The sequence below is a fragment of the Piliocolobus tephrosceles genome, chromosome 15 (assembly GCF_002776525.5).
Source record: "Piliocolobus tephrosceles isolate RC106 chromosome 15, ASM277652v3, whole genome shotgun sequence".
NCBI classification, from domain to species: Eukaryota; Metazoa; Chordata; class Mammalia; order Primates; family Cercopithecidae; genus Piliocolobus; species Piliocolobus tephrosceles.
The window spans coordinates 28,744,365-28,762,815 of record NC_045448.1 but is presented as its reverse complement, the minus strand read 5'-3'; the positions used below and the strand labels follow the sequence as shown (position 1 = coordinate 28,762,815).

At 38.8% G+C, this 18,451-nt stretch overlaps 1 protein-coding gene across 3 annotated transcripts in view; it reads right to left on the bottom strand.

Annotated features, from left to right (window-relative positions):
- PPP1CB (protein phosphatase 1 catalytic subunit beta) overlaps positions 1–18,451 on the bottom strand; it is a 52,515-nt gene that overhangs the window by 13,948 nt on the left and 20,116 nt on the right. For all 3 annotated transcript variants that reach the window (XM_023217272.2, XM_023217270.2, XM_023217271.2), the window contains exons 3-7: positions 13,131–13,262; positions 10,768–10,998; positions 8,010–8,114; positions 5,852–5,923; positions 462–613 (exon numbers count right to left, since the gene is read on the bottom strand). In XM_023217272.2, coding sequence (XP_023073040.1) covers positions 462–613; positions 5,852–5,923; positions 8,010–8,114; positions 10,768–10,998; positions 13,131–13,262 — 692 coding nt within the window. The remainder of the gene's footprint in view (positions 1–461; positions 614–5,851; positions 5,924–8,009; positions 8,115–10,767; positions 10,999–13,130; positions 13,263–18,451) is intronic.

Below are 18,451 nucleotides of genomic sequence, written 5' to 3'. Positions count from 1 at the left end.
CTTGCCAAAGTGCTGGGATTATAGATGTGAGCCACCACGCCCAGTCCCCAAATATTTCTAAACATTTCCTCTTTTAGTGTGATAAAAGGTCAACAAATCATTAGATTGTTAAGTGTGAGATCCAGGAACTGGCTCTGCCGCCTCTCCTACTGCTTTCCTTGTACAACTCATTTAGCTTTCTTGGATATGTTTCCTCAAAACAAAATGAGAGGACTTATGTGAAGTTAACAAATAATAACTGTTTAAGAGTCCAGGTGTGGTGGCACACACCTATAGTCCCAGCTACTTGTAAGGCTGAGGCATGAGAATTGCTTGAACCCAGGAGGCACAGGTTGCAGTGAGCAGAGATTGCGCCATTGCACTCCAGTCTGGGTGACAGAGCAAGACGCTGTCTGCCCTCCCCGTCTGCCCCCAAAAAAAGAAAGAAAAAAGAAAACACTTAAGAGTCTTATATTTCATACCTGATGAGCTCGACAAATCAAATCTAAATCATGACGATTCAGAAATTTACTGACTACATCAGCTCCAAAAGTAAAGGAAACACCACGATCATTTTCTCCCCAGCCTTGCACATCCTTATCTGGATCAGACCATAGCAGATCACAGAGCAAACCTTTAAAGGACAGAAATACAGCAATTAAGAACAACATTTACAGATTTATAGCACATCTACATCAAATTTCAGTTCCTCTCTGGCCCTCTTACAATGACAATGACAATCACTAAACAATGACAATCACTTGCCCAAGTATTCCAGCCTATGTAACTCATATTTTTGTTAAAGCAACCATACAAATATAATCTTCCATGGCCTCTTAAGGTAGTGCTTTCCAACCCTTTCCACATATAGGAAATATGTGTATGGCACTTATAGCACAATAATATATGGAAAACACTGTTCATCTTTTGTGTAGTTTCTCCATATGAATAACCAAAGAAACCAGCGGCCTTTCCTCAATAGTTCATCCTTTCCTTACAGTTCCACTGTTTCTGAGCACCAGTCTATTCCGTTAGTCCATTTTATTTATCCCTGAGCCAGTAACAGACAAGAGCTTTTTTTTTTTTTTGAGGCGGAGTCTCGCTCTGTCGCTCGGACTGGAGTGCAGTGACCGGATCTCAGCTCACTGCAAGCTCCGCCTCCTGGGTTTACGCCATTCTCCTGCCTCAGCCTCCCGAGTAGCTGGGACTACAGGCGCCCGCCACCTCGCCCGGCTAGTTTTTGTATTTTTAGTAGAGACGGGGTTTCACCGTGTTAGCCAGGATGGTCTCGATCTCCTGACCTCGTGATCCGCCTGTCTCGGCCTCCCAAAGTGCTGGGATTACAGGCTTGAGCCACCGCGCCCGGCCACAGACTAGAGCTTTTAAGCAAGTCTTTATATTCGGCAGGGCTAGTATCCTCAATTTTTTTTTCTCTCAAGACTGTCTCGGTTACTTTTTGATCTTTTGTTCTTCCACATAAACATTAAAAACAATTTGCCTAATTCCATAAAAAACTCAACTGTGATTTCATTGGAATTGTATTTGATCTATAGATCACTTGAAGGGGAAAAAAAAAAACATTTTCTACTGAGGCCCTGAGGATTCTTTTTTAAATGTGGAAGAACAAAATCAGATCAGATCCTTGACTTTGGTAATGTCTGGAGCCTTGGAAAAGAGGTCACGGTTAAAAATATTTACCTGAGTATTGTTATCATATTAATGGTAGTGGAAATCTTAAGAGGGACTCAGACCACCTTGGGAATACAAAGTGAGAAGACCAGTAAATGAATTCTGAGGACTCCAAACATTTAATAGGCAGGCAGATGAGGGAGAATGAGCGTAAGTATTGAGAAGGAATGATCAAGACAAAGGGCTTAGGAAAGGTATCCTGAAAAGGGAAACAACTGTCCTAAAGTAGGACATGTGCCATGAACAAGGGCAGTAGGACAAAGACCAAAAATGTGCCACTTACAATTAAATCATCAGACCTTAATGCAAGCTTCTTGGTGACTGAGGGTAACAGAGTGGGTAAAAGTCCAACTGTAGTGATATTAAAAGGGTGGATGTTGAGATGATGATAGTGATTTTCTAAGAATTATAGTGGCTAAGAGTATATATATATATATGTGTGTGTGTGTGTGTGTGTGTATATATAAATGTGTGTGTGTGTATATATATGTGTGTGTGTATATATATAAATGTGTGTGTATATATATATATAAATGTGTGTGTGTGTGTATATATATATGAGATGGAGTCTCAGGCTGGAGTGCAGTGGCACAATCTCGGCTCACTGCAAACTCCACCCCCATGTTCATGCCATTCTCCTGCCTCAGCCTCCTGAGTAGCTGGGACTACAGGCGCACACCCCACACCCAGTTAATTTTTTGCATTTTTAGTAGAGACAGGGTTTCACTGTGTTAGCCAGGATGGTCTCAATCTCCTAACCTCCTGATCCGCCTGCCTCAGCCTCCCAAAGTGCTGGGATTACAGATGTGCGCCACCGCGCCCGGCCGAAAAGATATTTTTTAAAAAGTAAGTCAGTTTTTGGGTGCAGCACACCAACATGGCACAAGTATACATATGTAACAAACCTGCACGTTATGCACATGTACCCTAGAACTTAAAGTATAATAAAAAAAAAATTAAAAAAAAAAAAAGTCAGTTTTAAGAATTTTAAAGAATCCATAAACATCACAGTATGGTTTAGGAGGGAAGGGCATCTTCATTTTCAGTTACAGTACATCATATCTTGATAAAGGCATTATAAAACCATTTGTAGAATTAGCGGCAATGTACTCAATTTCTATCGTTGATATATCCCAAGCTTCCTGTATGATGTTTTAAGAAATTCACTGGCACACAAAATCCACTGAACAGTCAGTCTCAATTCGTAAGCCCTTTCTGGTTGAAGCTGACTCTTCGAAAATATACACACATCCAGTGCTTAATAATGCTCTCACACTTTCCAGCCTGTTTCCAGTAGAAAGCTAAGGTATTAAGAATCTATAATTTCAGTGTGACAATAAAACTGTATAAAATTAGAATACAGTTTAAGGTTTAGGAAACATGACAATCTCGATGCATTAAAAAAATCAAATAATGGTAGCAACAACAATCTGGAATTCTTTAACCTTAACAGGGTCAAGATAAGAATTTCAGGTCGGGCATGGTGGCTAATGCCTGTAATCCTAGCACTTTGGGAGGCCAAGGTGGGCGGATCACCTGAGGTCAGGAGTTCAAGAGCAGCCTGGCCAACATGGTGAAACCCCATCTCTATTAAAAATACAAAAATTAGCTGGGCAGTGACACGTGCCTGTTATTCCAGCTACTCGGGAGGCTGAGGCAAGAGAACTGCTTGAAACGGGGAGGCGGAGGTTACAGTGAGCTAAGATTGCGCCACTGCAGTCTGGGCAACAAGAGTGAAATTCCGTTTCCAAAAGAAAAAAAAAAAGGGTTTTCAGTCAAGATTCATTGTTTAATGAGCTAGCATTGCAATCAACTAGACTGTTTCAAATAATGTATTAATTTATAAATTAAATTTCTGAATGTTGCAGACACTATCAAAGATTAACATAACCGTTTTCAGCATCTCAAAAACTTGTCATTAAAATATGCTAAAATAAAATATGCTAAAAATAGAAGCCTAGCATATCACACTTGAAATTTACATCTGAACTATAAACAAATTCTGAAGAATGACTAATACATATTTATATTATACCTTATTTTAAAAATAGCACTTTGGGTGTTTTTTGAAAGACAGGGTCTCATTCTGTCACCCAGGCTAGAGTGCAGGAGCACAATCACAGGTCACTGCAGCCTCAACTTCCTGGGCTCAAGTGATCCTCCTGCCTCAGCCTCCTGAGTAGCTGGGGCACCACCACATGTGGCTAATTTTTTTTTTTTTTTTCTCTGTAGAGGTGGGTGTTATGTTGCCCAGGTTGGTCTCGACTCCTGGCCTCAAGTGATCTTCCTGCCTTGGCCTCCCAAAGTGCTGGAATTACAAGCATGAACTAGTGCACAAGGCCTAAAAACAGCGTTTTAAATAAAATACTATTTAAATACTAGTTTCTATCACATTTAGTCAAATGTATTCTATAATTACAATAAAAAACTGTGATAAAATGCATACTTTTAAAAATAATCAACACAAGTCGTGTTATGTAAAAAAGCTCATAACGCAGGCCAGGCACAGTGGCTCACGCCTGTAATCCCAGCACTTTGGGAGGCTGAGGCGGGTGGATCTCGAGGTCAAGAGATCAAGACTATTCTGGCCACAGGGTGAAACCTCGTCTCTACTAAAAATACAAAAAATTAGCTGGGCGCAGTGGTGGGTGCCTGTAGTCCCAGCTACTCGGGAGGCTGAGACATAAGAATCACTTGAATCCAGGAGGCGAAGCTTGCAGTGAGCTGAGATTGCGCCATTGCCCCCTAGCCTGGTGACAGAGAAAGACTCCGTCTCAAAAAAAATAAATTATAATAAATTATAACACGATTTATTACAACATACAGTGTATTACATGGCTACTGACAGCAGAGGATCTATACCATTTATAATGGTTGATGTGTAGTTCTGAGTAGCATTTTTTTGTGGTGGCTGTTTCTTTTTTTTTTTTTTTTTTTTTTTGAGATAGTTTCACTCTGTCGCCCAGGCTGGAGTGCAGTGGTGAGATCTCGGCTCACTGCAACCTCTTGTCTCCCGGGTTCAAGCGATTCTCGTGCCTCAGCCTCTTTTTTTTTTTTGAGACAGAGTCTCGCTCTGTCGCCCAGGCTGGAGTGCAGTGGCCAGATCTCAGCTCACTGCAAGCTCCGCCTCCCGGGTTCCCGCCATTCTCCTGCCTCAGCCTCCCGAGTAGCTGGGACTACAGGCGCCCGCCACCTCGCCCGGCTAGTTTTTTGTATTTTTCAGTAGAGACGGGGTTTCACTGTGTTAGAGCCAGGATGGTCTCGATCTCCTGACCTCGTGATCCACCCGTCTCGGCCTCCCAAAGTGCTGGGATTACAGGCTTGAGCCACCGCACCCGGCCGCCTCAGCCTCTTGAGTAGCTAGGATTAAAGGTACGCACCACCATGCCCAGCTAATTTTTGTTATTTTTAGTAGATATGGGGTTTCGTCTTGTTGGTCAGGCTGGTCTCGAACTCCTGACCTCAAGTGATCCTGCCCACCTCAGCCTCCCAAAATGCTGGGATTACAGGCGTGAGCGCCACTGCTCCCAGTCTTCCCACAGATTTCCAATGTAATTTTCACAAAACTGACCACAGGTCTCTAGAGCCTTAAGAGCTCTAAAAATTTAAGCCAGGTACAGCACATGCCTGGAGTCCTAGCTACTCAGAAGCTGAGGCAGGAATATTGCTTGAGCCTAGGAATTCGAGTCTAGCCTGGGCAACAAAGAGAAATCCCTCCCACACCCCCTTGAAAAAAAGCTCTAAAAATGTGAAATAGAGGATGCAGAAAATAACAAAAAACTACCAGACAACTGAAAAGAAGGTAGTTGTATCCTTGCCTAAGAAGCAAAGAACAGATTATTTTAGTTAAAAAACTTTTGGCTAATTTAACAAGTTTTTGAAACACAACCAATGCCAGGATGAACGAGGGAATTTAGAAAAATAGGTATGAGGACTCAATAGCAAAATCTTTTTTGTGATCAAATAAGGGTGACAGAATCATATTATGACTATAAATAAAAAGGTTCCACATTTTGAGGATCAGTGCAAAGTGAAAAATTTTGTATTACTGCAAAAAATCTGCAGCTGACTTACTGACTATAAAAAAAACTCTTAATAAACCAATCCTACTTCCACTAAATATAACCAGGTTCAAACATGACAACACTTTAAACAAAATAATTAAACTTCTCTCTATACTTACCTGTATCAGGGACATCAGTAGGTCTCATAATTCTCCGAATCTGCTCCATAGATTGCAGGTCTGGTGACAATCCTAAAAATAAAAAGATGAGACATGGTACTGATAGCTAAAAATTTTAATATTTTAATAGTCACTGAATAAAAAGCATACAATCAAAATAGATTCACCATGTGAAATCAAAGATACTGCAAAGTGTCCCATTTAATGTCTTTTTTTTTGGGGGGGACAGAGTCTTACTCCATCTACCAGGCTAGAGTGCAGTAGTGTGATCTTAGCTCACTGCAACCTCCACTTCCAGGTTCAAGCGATTCTCCTGCCTCAGCCTCCCAAGTAGCTGGGACTACAGGCGAGCGCCACCACACCCAGCTAATTTTTTGTATTTCTAGTAAAGACGGGGTTTCACCATGTTGGCCAGGCTGGTCTCGATCTCTTGATCTCATGATCCGCCTGCCTCGGCCACCCAAAGTGCTGGGATTACAGGCATGAGCCACTGAGCCTGGCTCCTTTTAATGTCTTAAAGGGCAAGACAGAGTTATTAGGAATCCCACTTTGATAATAATAAAGCATTATAATTTTTTTTCCATTTTTCCCTACTAGGGAAAAGAAATTGCTTTATATTTCAAAAGACTTCCTAAGGAAAAAAAAAACCCACTATTCTTTTTTCGAATCATTCCCTGGCCTTCATAGAAACATAATCAACTGCAACCCTTCCTACCACTTTTGCCAGTTCTTGCCACTAATCTTAAACATTTCAACTTCTAAATGAAAGTGCCCCACTTGGTTCCCTAAGACTATGACCTTCTTTTCACATCCCACTCCAACATGTTCATTATCTTCATGAAGTCACAAACTACTGATCAGAAGGATTAACAGGAAAAGCTCATAAAAATACTTTGCAATCTTTAAAGTGGTATATAAGCTACTATTCCTCTCTGGTAGGCAATCCAAGTATCATCACAAGGAATGAAGCTAAACATTCATATCCATACTGCAACACTTCTATCCTTATGCTAGACTAATGTACAAGAACTACAATTCATTACGTGTTTAATATCTACTGGAAAACATATTTCAATTAATATAGTGAATTATGTTCTGCCAGAGAATAAACCATTTATTACCTCAGGCCTAGGCAAGTGCATCTAGCTTTTCAGCATTTTTCCACTTTAATTCTTCCCGTATACTGATGAAAAACTAATTTTCTTACACTATTTCCATTAAATTACTTCCCTGTACAAAAACCCAATATGGTTATTAAATCATTCATCAAACTCCTTTGCTCAATATTCAAATCTCCACAATCTGATCCCATCATTTCCCAGCATGTACTTGACCTATCTAGTCAGGCCAGTCCAGTTCTTACACATTCCCTAAACTAGCAACAAAGAGTGTCTCAAGTCCTTTTAACTTCTCCAAAGTCTATTTATCCTCTAAAACCCATGCCTCCATACACATATGTGCCCAGTCTTTCCTCCTCCTGACTTCTCTTAATTAGTGTCTTAGTAAGTTCTGACATATTAAGTACCTTTTATTATTCAATTATGTTTCATAAATATCTTCGCAACAGGTTTTTAACTCTTCAAGACCGTCAGATCATACATTATCTACATGGCATCTAGCCAGGTGTTAGACATATACATTAATTTTTCAAATAAACTTTCAAAATAAACTTCAAGCTTATATCATAAGCCATACAGAGTAACTTACCAATCTACCAAAAATTATTTTATTTTATCGTTAAGACTAAAGCAAACATACTATATGAAGCCTAGAATTCTTGATATATGTTAATATTAAACTCAATTTTACTTGGATTCTGATGAAATATTTCAATATGGGCAGAAAGACAACGATCCTCTCATTTTCACTAACAAATAGCAGGGGTGTCTTTCTGTTAAAACTTGAGGCAAAGGAGACTTTCTCAAACAACTCTAGTTATCCTCTTTATATGTGAAACTTTATTTAAAGAAGCATTACATTTTTATTTATAAATAAATTTCTATTATTAAAAGAGGTTTAGCCATGCTTAAAACAGTTTTAATCACTTGAGTTTTCACACAAGCACTGCTTTGTTTTCCCACAGTCTCTTAATTATTATAGGTATTTTCCGAATAACAGAAGAATACAAAAAATCTGTAAGGCAAATTTACTAGTCTACCTCCATGACAACAGAAGATCTTCTCATCCACAATGGCTGCTATAGGCAGACAGTTAAAACAATCAGTGAAGGTCTTCCACAATTTAATATTAAATCTTCGTTTGCCTATAAAAAGAACAGAATAAATTAAAAAATCTAAAACTGTTCTCATCAGTTATCTCAAAGCCACAGGATTATGAATGATTTCAATTTTCTTCTTCATGTTTATCTATAAAGAAGAACTTTTTCTATAATGCATAAATGTTATTTACATACTTTTAAAAAGGCAACAACTATAATAAACATTCAATACTTTCAGTAAAGTTACCAAGACTTCAAAGATTGTGCTGGGGGGTACCGGTGGGATGGGAAGATGTTGGTCAAAGAATACAAAGTATCAGTTGGGTAGTAGGAATAAACACAGAAGATATACTGTATAACATAGTGACTACAGTTAACACTACATTGTATCCTCGTAAAACACTAAATTTTAAGTGTTGTTTTCTCCCAAAATGCTTTTTGAGGTAATGCATATGTTAAATCAGCCAGATTTAACCATTCTGCAATGTATATGTACTTCAAAACATCATGCTGTACATTATAAACACATACAATTTCTGACAACTTAAATAAAATAAACCTAATCAAATTTAACACTTAAAAAACAAAACCCAAAGACTATGCTAGGTGTTTTATGAAATACATCAAACAATTTTTGTCTTTTAAGATCACTATAATATAGCAATTTTTAAACAGTCTAATAGGTTCTTGGCCCATTTTTTTCCCTTCAATATGTGGACTAAATACCTAGTCAAACAAGCAAGCAGAAGTGAAAGGGTGCCTCTGGAAACTGTCCATTTTAACACTAATGCATTGAGCAACACAGTATAAACTTACCGCCAAGGAAGGAAAATTTCCAAGTGTTTAACTGGTATTCTCTCTTGTGTGAATTACAACTTGGCATTATAGGAAGTATAAATAGAGGCACAAAGGCTATAATTTTCCTATAGCCTAGCATAAAAAGCTACGATAAAGACAACCTCAAGTGTATGTTCACCTTTTTAGAGTTACTCAATTTTCCTGAATTTGGTAATAAGGTACAACTACTAAGCTAGGGAAGGGATGAAAGACACAAGTACTAACTTCCTGTGCTTTTATGCCGCCACCTGCCCCTTAATAAGAAAGTACGTAACTCAAAGCGCTGTTTACAAGTTGCTCTCCCATACATGATTTCATTTGATGTCATTTCTACCCCCAAGGACATTCTTGCCCATCTTTTATCCTTTAAAAATATACCTCCATTTCTGATGTAGCTTTAGGAAGAATGTTGTAGTTTGATGTACTCCAACCCATTTCCTCTGTTAGTCTAAGTAATTCAAACCACACACTACATCTCAGAAATAAAATACAATATAAAATCAAACACAGAATCATTTCTATTAGAATGTAAGCTCATGGCCAGGCGCAGTGGCTCACGCCTGTAATCCCAGCACTCTGGGAGGCCGAGGTGGGTGGATCACCTGAGGTTGGGAGTTCAAGACCAGCCTGACCAACACAAAGAAACCTCATCTCTACTAAAAATACAAAATTAGCCAGGCAAGGTGGTGCATGCCTGTAATCCCAGCTAACCAGAAGGCTGAGGCAGGAGAATCACTTGAACCCGGGAGGTGGAGGTTGCAGTGAGCTGAGATCACACCATTACACTCTAGCTCAGGTGATAAGAGCAAAACTTCGTCTCAAAAAAAAAGAAAAAAGAAAGGCTATTTTCATTAAGCACTGGAAGCCTGATAGAGCCTTTTTTCACTACAAGGACATACAATCCCAACTAGGCCGATAACCTGCTATTTGGGTGGACAGGTAAGGCCAATCACTGCTGGATAAACACTTGAGGGGAAAAAAAAAGAATATAAGCTCCATGAGAACAGAGATCATCTGTATTGTGTCTTGCTTCACGCACTGTGTTCACAATAGTGCCTGGCACATATAACACACCCTCAAACTTTGTCAAATCATTATGTAAATCAAGGAGATATGAATTTAAATAGGTCTCTAACATAATTAAGGACTGAAAAAAAGCAAAAATAGATTCTAACAGGGAAGACAGCAATAAAAAAAAGAATTCAATTTGAAAATTATAATTGATTCTAATTACCCAAACATATACTTACTCCCGTACTCTAATAAAACCAAAAGACCAAATTTGAATCTAGTAGGGTATTTTAATAATAACACTTGGAAACATACCATACCAAATCGGTGATTTCCTACTAATGAAAAAGAGAGTAAAATAAGGATACTGCAGAGTATTCAGTATCTTTGTCTTCCAAGGTTTATAGACACATATTTAAATTCTAACAATATTAAACTCTGACTTTTAAAGAGTTTCACAGAATTTCTCAATTCTTGTGACACAGGACTAATAGAGCTTCTGTCATACTACAAGAATGCTGAGAGCTAAAACCTTAACGGACACTAGAAAACCAAGAGCCACTGTCTACAGTGACTTCTGTTTCATCTGGATAGTTTCTAGATAAACTAATTTTAAAAGAGCCTCTTCAGCCAAGTAAGCTGCAGCCAGTCAATCTGAAACATGACCAAGGAGATCTCAACGAACCAATTTAATTAGTAACATGTTTCCCAGTTTCAGGTTCCTCTTCCTGGCCTATGCCTGATAGATCTTATTTTGAAAAAACTCTGAATCCAAGGAATTATTTTGAACTGGAAAATAATTAGGCAAAGTTTCCATGAATTACTTTTCTAAGTCTTTATTTTCACTTACATTCATCATAGAATCCATAAATGCGATTGATGCTAGCACACTCATGGTTTCCTCTTAAGAGAAAGAAGTTCTCTGGATATTTGATTTTATAAGCCAATAGCAAACAAATGGTTTCCAAAGACTGCTTTCCTCTGTCCACATAATCTCCTAAGAAAAGATAGTTTGCTTCTGGTGGGAAACCTCCATATTCAAATAATCTCAGTAAATCCGTATATTGTCCATGAATATCTCCTAAAAAGAGAAAAAGTCAGTTTTAGAAAAACTGGTTACTGTTATAAGCAGCTTCTATGAAATGATTCCCAATGTTCACATCCTGTGTAATCCTCCCCTGCCCTTGAGTATGGGCTATATTTAGTGACTTACTTCTAACAAGCAAAAGTGAGATAGGCTGTCACTTCCAAGATTAAGTTACAAAAGACTGTGACTTTCATCTTGCTTGCACTCTCTCACCTTCTTCCATGCTCGCTGATGAAACCAGCTGTCTAATGAAGCATCCCACGTAGCAAAGAACTGAGGGAGGCCTCTGACCAACAGCTCATTTGGAACTGAGGCTCTTAGTCCATCAGCCTATAAGGAACTGAATCCTTTCACAGTTCAACCTTCAGATGACTGCAGCCTGAGATCACGCCTTAATTGGAGCCTTGTGAGAGACCCAGAGCCAGAGGACCCACTAAGCTGTTCCTGAATTCCTGACCCACAGAAATTGTGAGATGGTAAATTAATGTTGCTGTAAGCCACAAAGTTTTGGAATGATTTATTATACAACAATAGATAACTAAAACAATCTTATTATCTGGTAGTTTAACTTACGTCACTTTTTAACACAATATGGAGACAAATAGTAAAACTTTAGAAATACGTAGTACAAATAACTTCTATTACCTTCAAGTTATTTCTATATTACATTTTAAAGAAACCTTCAAAGAATACTTTAATTCTAATTTTAAGATCACCTCTAAGTAACTACATCTGCTTCATTTACGTTTATACAGGGGACTGATTATTTTCCCCAAATTCCGAACTACTACCTCTTACTTAAAGGTATGATATTCTAGGCTGGGCGCGGTGGCTCAAGCCTGTAATCCCAGCACTTTGGGAGGCTGAGACGGGCGGACCACGAGGTCAGGAGATCGAGACCATCCTGGCTAACACGGTGAAACCCCGTCTCTACTAAAAAATACAAAAAACTAGCCGGGCGACGTGGCGGGCGCCTGTAGTCCCAGCTACTCGGGAGGCTGAGGCAGGAGAATGGCATAAACCAGTGACCTGAGATCCGGCCACTGTACTCCAGCCTGGGCGGCAGAGCGAGACTCCGTCTCAAAAAAAAAAAAAAAAGGTATGATATTCTAAGTTAATTGATCCATTCAACAAACATTTACTGGCCAGCTGCAGTGGCTCATGCCTACAATCCCAGCACTTTGGGAGGTCGAGATGGGTGGATCACCTGAGGTCAGGAGTTCGAGACCAGCCTGGCCAACATGAAGAAATCCTGTCTCTACTAAAAATACAAAAAATCAGCTGGGCGTGGTGGCACACGCCTGTAATCCCAGCTACTCGGGAGGCTGAGGCAGGAGAATCACCTGAATCCGGGAGGTGGAGGTTGCAGTGAGCCGAGATCGTGCCATTGCACTCCAGCCTGGGCAACAAAAGTGAAACTCTGTCTCAAAGAAAAACCAACCAACCAACCAAAAAACAAACATTTACTTAGCTAGTATTTCTTATTTGCTGGGCACCGTACAAAGGACTGTAAAAAAGCCACTGTAAAACTTAAAAGAACACAAGTTATAAAGTAGCATAATCTTCAAAACAAATTTAAATAACATAAAAGTTAGAAGACACAGATGTTGCCATACTGACCCTCTAAATTATACACCTATTTTTCTCTAACCAGTATAGTAAAATGCCCTTTTCTTGATATCCTTGACAACAGTAAACATCAATTTTTGGTTTTCTTTTGTAATCTGACTAGAGTTGGAGACTTGTTTTAAATTGCACATCACTGATTACTAAAGAGGCTGAGGTCCTCATGTTTACTGGCCATTTGAATTTCTTCTAAGATCTTCATCTTCCTATGTTATTTTTATATACTACTGTCTTTCTCTTATTTATTTCTAAGAACTCTTTATATATTATAAATAGAACTCCTTTTATCTGTTGTATATAATATAGCAAGTACTTTCATCTTGTCTGTAACTTGTCATTTTTATAAGTTTCAATTTTTATACACTTTTATTTAGTAAAGCCTACTGATCGGTTTTATACAAAATTTTCAGAAAATGTTTTCTCTAGATCATCCTCAATGTAAACATGGGAGGAAAAACATGATTCAAAAGAGTTGTTTCCAACTTTACCCATTTACATACCACAAATTTTCAGCGGTGCTTCCAATTCCAAAAGAATAGGCTGGCTGAGAAAGATCTCCCGAGACTTGATACATAAGCCCCGAACTTCTGCTTCAGTCATCTGCACAATCTTTCCTGGACGACATCCTCGTACTGACAAACAATAAATAAAACAGTTTTCTAAAATTTACTCATATAATAATCTTTTACAAAGAGTCATGCCCATATTTTAAAAATCAGAAAACTCACACAGGCAGCAAACGACCCTATTTGGTCCCACGGTTTAAAATAATGTTATTCTATGATCTTTGCCTTCTATTTTCAATGTTACTGGCTCCTGATGATGCTCCTCAAGTCTGCTGTTGATGAAATGCAGTCCTGTTTTTTGCTGTACTGTGGCCATCCTGAGACCTAGTAGCCAAAGAGACCTAAAAGATTTCAGGGCCGAGCGCAGTGGCTCACATCTGTAATCCCAGCACCTTGGGAGGCTGACGTGGGCAGATCACCTGAGGTCGGAGTTCAAGACCAGCCTGATCAACATGGAGAAACCCCATCTCTCCAAAAATACAAAATTAGCTGGGTTTGATGGTGCATGCCTGTAATCCCAGCTAATCAGGAGGCTGAGTCAGAAGAATCGCTTGAACCCAGGAGGCGAGGTTGCAATTAGCTGAGAAGCACTTCAGCCTGGGCAAGAAGAGCGAGACTCCATCTCAAAAAAAAAAAAAAAAAAGATTTCAGAGCCCGTACCCTTTAAGGTCTGGCCTGTTTTCTTATCCTGCATCTAGTAGGATGTCAGAATAGCATCATTAAGAACAATGTGCTATGAAGAAAAGGAGATTAAATTGTAATTGTTAGTAGGTGATTTAGCTTCACACTTTCTTGGAATGTTACCAGCAGTCCCCAAAATTTTAGCTACTGCTATCTCCACTTTCTGATCAAAACAAATACAAAAAAGATATCAGCTATGTATTAAAATTTAACATATTGTTATATTTCCAATAGAGCATTATATTAAAACCTCTAAAGGCTATTTAAATGGTCCGAGGCATTTTTGCATTACTGAGCCATAAGATAATACGGTTTCCAGTAACCTGTGGGATGAAGGGGAGTGGAATGGTGCATGGAGAGACAGAGGAGTTCCTTACTTGCTCCACTGAACTCAACTTGTAATCATTTCCTCTCATCACCATCTCCCCTGACTCCCTTTAACCTTAAATTTACTGCTGAGCTCTCATTTAATCTTAAGTGAAAGGGCATTTAAGAAAAGAAAATAGGCTGGGAGCAATAGCTTGCACCTGTAATTCCAGCACTTTGTGGGGGGGGGTCAAAGCGGGAGGACTGCTTGAAGCCAGGAGTTCGAAATCAGCCTGGGCAGCAAAGCAAGGCCCTGTGTCAACAAAAGATTTTTTTAAAAAACAGAATTAGCCTAGCATAGTAGCAGAATTGCTTGAGGCCAGGAGGTTGAGGCTGCAGTGAGCTATGATGGCACTAGGGCATTTCAGTCTTGGTGACAGAGCAAGACCCTGTCTCTGCAAAATAAAAATAAAGGCTGGGCATGGTGGCTCACACCTGTAATTCCAGCACACTGGGAGGCCAAAGTGGGTGGATCACTTGAGCTCAGGAGTGAGAGGTCGCCCTGGGCAACATGATGAAACCCCATCTCTACCAAAAATACAAAAAATTAGCCGGGCATGATGGTGTATGCTTGTGGTCCCAGCTACTCAGAGGCTGAGGTGGTTCACGTGACCCCAGGAGGCGGAGGCTGCAGAGAGCTGAGATTGTGCCACTGCACCTCAGCCTTTACTTTCTCAAAAGTACTTACTTTCTCAAAAGTAAAGTAAAATAAAATAAAAGTCCATATATTTCCTGCTAAAAATTGCTGATTCCTTTGTCAGGTCAATAAGAGGCTTAAAAAAAAAAAAAAAAAAGGCCTCCACATGAAAAAGCTATATATTCCATTAATATGTTAATATAAAAGTAAAAAGGAGGCAATAAAGAGGAGACACAGATAACATTCAAAAGTGCTTTAGCAAATATGCTAGTTTATAAGACTACCCCTGAAATTCAAAACAATGATCAGCAGAACTGCTTTTATTATGAGAACTGACATAGTTTCTTTAGTGCTCATTCTCAAACATCAATTACCTACTTCTGATGCACATTTGGGGTTTTCTAACACCAAAAAGACATCTCAGCTTTAGTTTTAAATGTGGAAAATTTTAGTTTAAGAAAAAAAAAAATGTGGCCGGGCGCAGTGGCTCACGCCTGTAATCCCAGCACTTTGGGAGGCCGAGGTGCATGGATCTCCTGAGGTCAGGAGTTTGAGACCAGCCTGGCCAACATAGTGAAACCCTGTCTTTACTAAAAATACAAGAATTAGCTGGGAGTGGTGGCGGGTGACTGTAATCTCAGCTAGTTGGGAGACTGAGGCAGGAGAATTGCTTGAACCCAGGAGGTGGAGGTTGCAGTGAGCTGAGATCACACCATTACACTCCAGTCTGGGAGACAAGAGCAAAACTCTGTCTCAAAAAAAAAGTATTTGCCTTGGAAGAATTAAAGGTCTCAGACTGCTTTCAGACAACACACACACAGCTAAAAGTACTTACAAACTGTATTAACTCATTCAACAAATGCTTGAGAGCCTACTACGTATCAGTTGTTTATAGATATAATAGCAATGAACAAGAGAAACAGTAAATTATCAAAACTTAGTTATAACTTGACTACTCAGTCAAAAGACTAATGTGAGTCACTTCAGTATGTCAATTTAAAACATTCAAATGACAGTGGTGAATATTTTACCTAGTTTTTATTTTACTCCCTCTGTATAATTTTGACTTCTCAAGTAATTGTGTAACTAAAATTTTTACAGAGCTATAAAGTGCTTCAACTTGTAAGTCATGCAAATCCACAGAAACTAAAAATTTACCAAAACAAAAAACAAAAACACACTGCACAGAAACTTTGTAGGATGAACATTTCTCCCTTAATTAATATTTCTGAAGTTGCGAGACTCTTGCAATTAAAAGCTTCTTACAATTATAATTGGCAGTCCCCCCCCTCCCCAACTTAGTGGCACATAAAAGTGTATTTAATAATCAGTCACATCTGAAGAACTGATGAATGCAGTTAGAGAAGCTAAACGTTTTCCCAATGTTCAAAACTCTGACGAGTTTTAGAAATTAGAAATAAATTAGCCAAAGGTTGGACAGAATAAGGCAGATGTCTCAGGGCAATCCCAGCTGTCTTCCAATTCAAAAGTCCTGCTCCCTTTATGTACTCTCAAGAGTTCTGAAAAAAGGAAGAAATCATCCGGGCAACCTGTTACATAGGGCAACTAGACTGCTATCGCAGCATCCATGAGGGATTCCAATGTTTGGATATCTGAACCTTGCTGGATTTTAAGACACTATAAATCGGCATACTTCATTAGGTACAAAGCACCTTCACATCAATCATTTCGTTCAATCCTTTTCACACCTCAGGATCTGAAAAGGGAAGCGATTATCTCCACTTCACAATGACAGAGATTAAATAACTCGCATAAGATCACAGTGCCCAGGTTTTATAAGACTGATGGGAGTGAGAAGCAGCAGAGAAGGATTCAGAATCAGTCTTCTAACTCAAAGGCCAGTACTTTTTCCACTTCACCACAGAACATTTTTGGATCAAAAATTTCCTAGAAATTTTCAGCATATTGTAATTTCAGACCAGATAAAATCCCATTATAGCAAATATCTACCATACTTATTACTGTTTAGAAAATATTTTAACATTTTACATACATATAGTATACTAACTTTACGGGTGTAACTCAATGAATTTTAAACTATCTATATACCTGAGTAACCACCATCCAGATCAAGATACAGAATGCTTCCTGCAACCCTGAAGATTCCCTTGTGCCCTAACCATGACAGTAATGCCTAAGGTTACTATCCTTACTGCTACCAGTATATATTGATTTGATATATTTATGAATTAGACTTTTAGATAAAAAGAAACATGAGAATGCTCTTTTGCTCATTATTGCATCTGTGACATACACCCATACAATTGTGTTTAACAGTCACTTGAAATACAGGCTGAGAATCCCTAATCTGAAATCCAAAATGCTCCAAAACCCAAAACTTTTTTAGTGCTAATATGATGCTCAAACAAAATGCTCATTGGAGCATTTCAGATTTCAGATTATCCAATTAGGGATGCTTAACTGTTAAGTATAATGCAAATATTCAAAAATCTGAAAAAAATCCAAAATCCAAACACTTGGGGTCCCAAGCATTTTGGATAAAAAATATTCAACCTGTATTCCATTGTATGAACTATATGACAGTATCTTTACTACTCTATTTGGATTATTTCAAGTTTGGGGCTATTACAAATGCTATGAACAGCCACGGACATATTTATCTTAGGCATGTATATAACAAAGCAGTAGAACTGCTCAGGTCACAGAGAAGGCTTATTTTATTAAGTAGCAGATACCATCAGTTTCCCAAAGTGGCTATACCAATTCATAATCCTCCTAACACTGTTGCTCCACATCTTTACTGATACTGCAAATTATCAGTATTTTTAATTTTAGTCATTTTGTTGGGTGTATGGTGGTATTCGTTGGATTTAATTTGATATCCCTAAGGACGAAAGTTGTTGAGTACCCTTTTTCTTTTTTCGATGGAGTCTTGCTCTGTCACCCAGGCTGGAGTGTAGTGGCATGACCATGGCTCACTGCAACATCCACCTCCCCGGTTCAAGGATTCTCCTGCCTCCTGAGCAGCTGGGATTACAGGTGCACACCACCACGCCCAGCTAATTTTTGTAAAGACAGGGTTTCACCATGCTGCTCAGGCTCATCTCGAACTCCTGATCTCAAATAATCTGCCTGCCTCAGCCTCCCAAAGTGTTGGGATTACAGGCGTGAGCCACCGTGCCTGGCCATTGAGTATCTTGTTCATGTGCTTAATAGACCATTTAGGTTATCCACCCCCCCCTTTTTTTTGGACAAGTTCATTTTAAGTCTTTTGTTCATTCTTTAAAACTGGACTTTTTCCATCTCTTAACGCTATCTTTTGATGAACAGAAGTTCTTTAATGAATTTAAATGTTACAACATCTTAATTTAGTCAATCTTTTTTTGGTTAAGGCTTTTTGCATCTTATTCAATAAATGTTTGCCTTCTCTAAAGATATTTCCTTATGTTTCCTTCCAGATATTTTATTGTTATAGCCCACTTCATTCTATAACCCATCTCAAATTAATTCTGTGTATGGTTTGATGTAATCCACACAGATATCCAGTTGATTCAGCACCATTTATCATAAAGATCATCCTTTTCCCCAG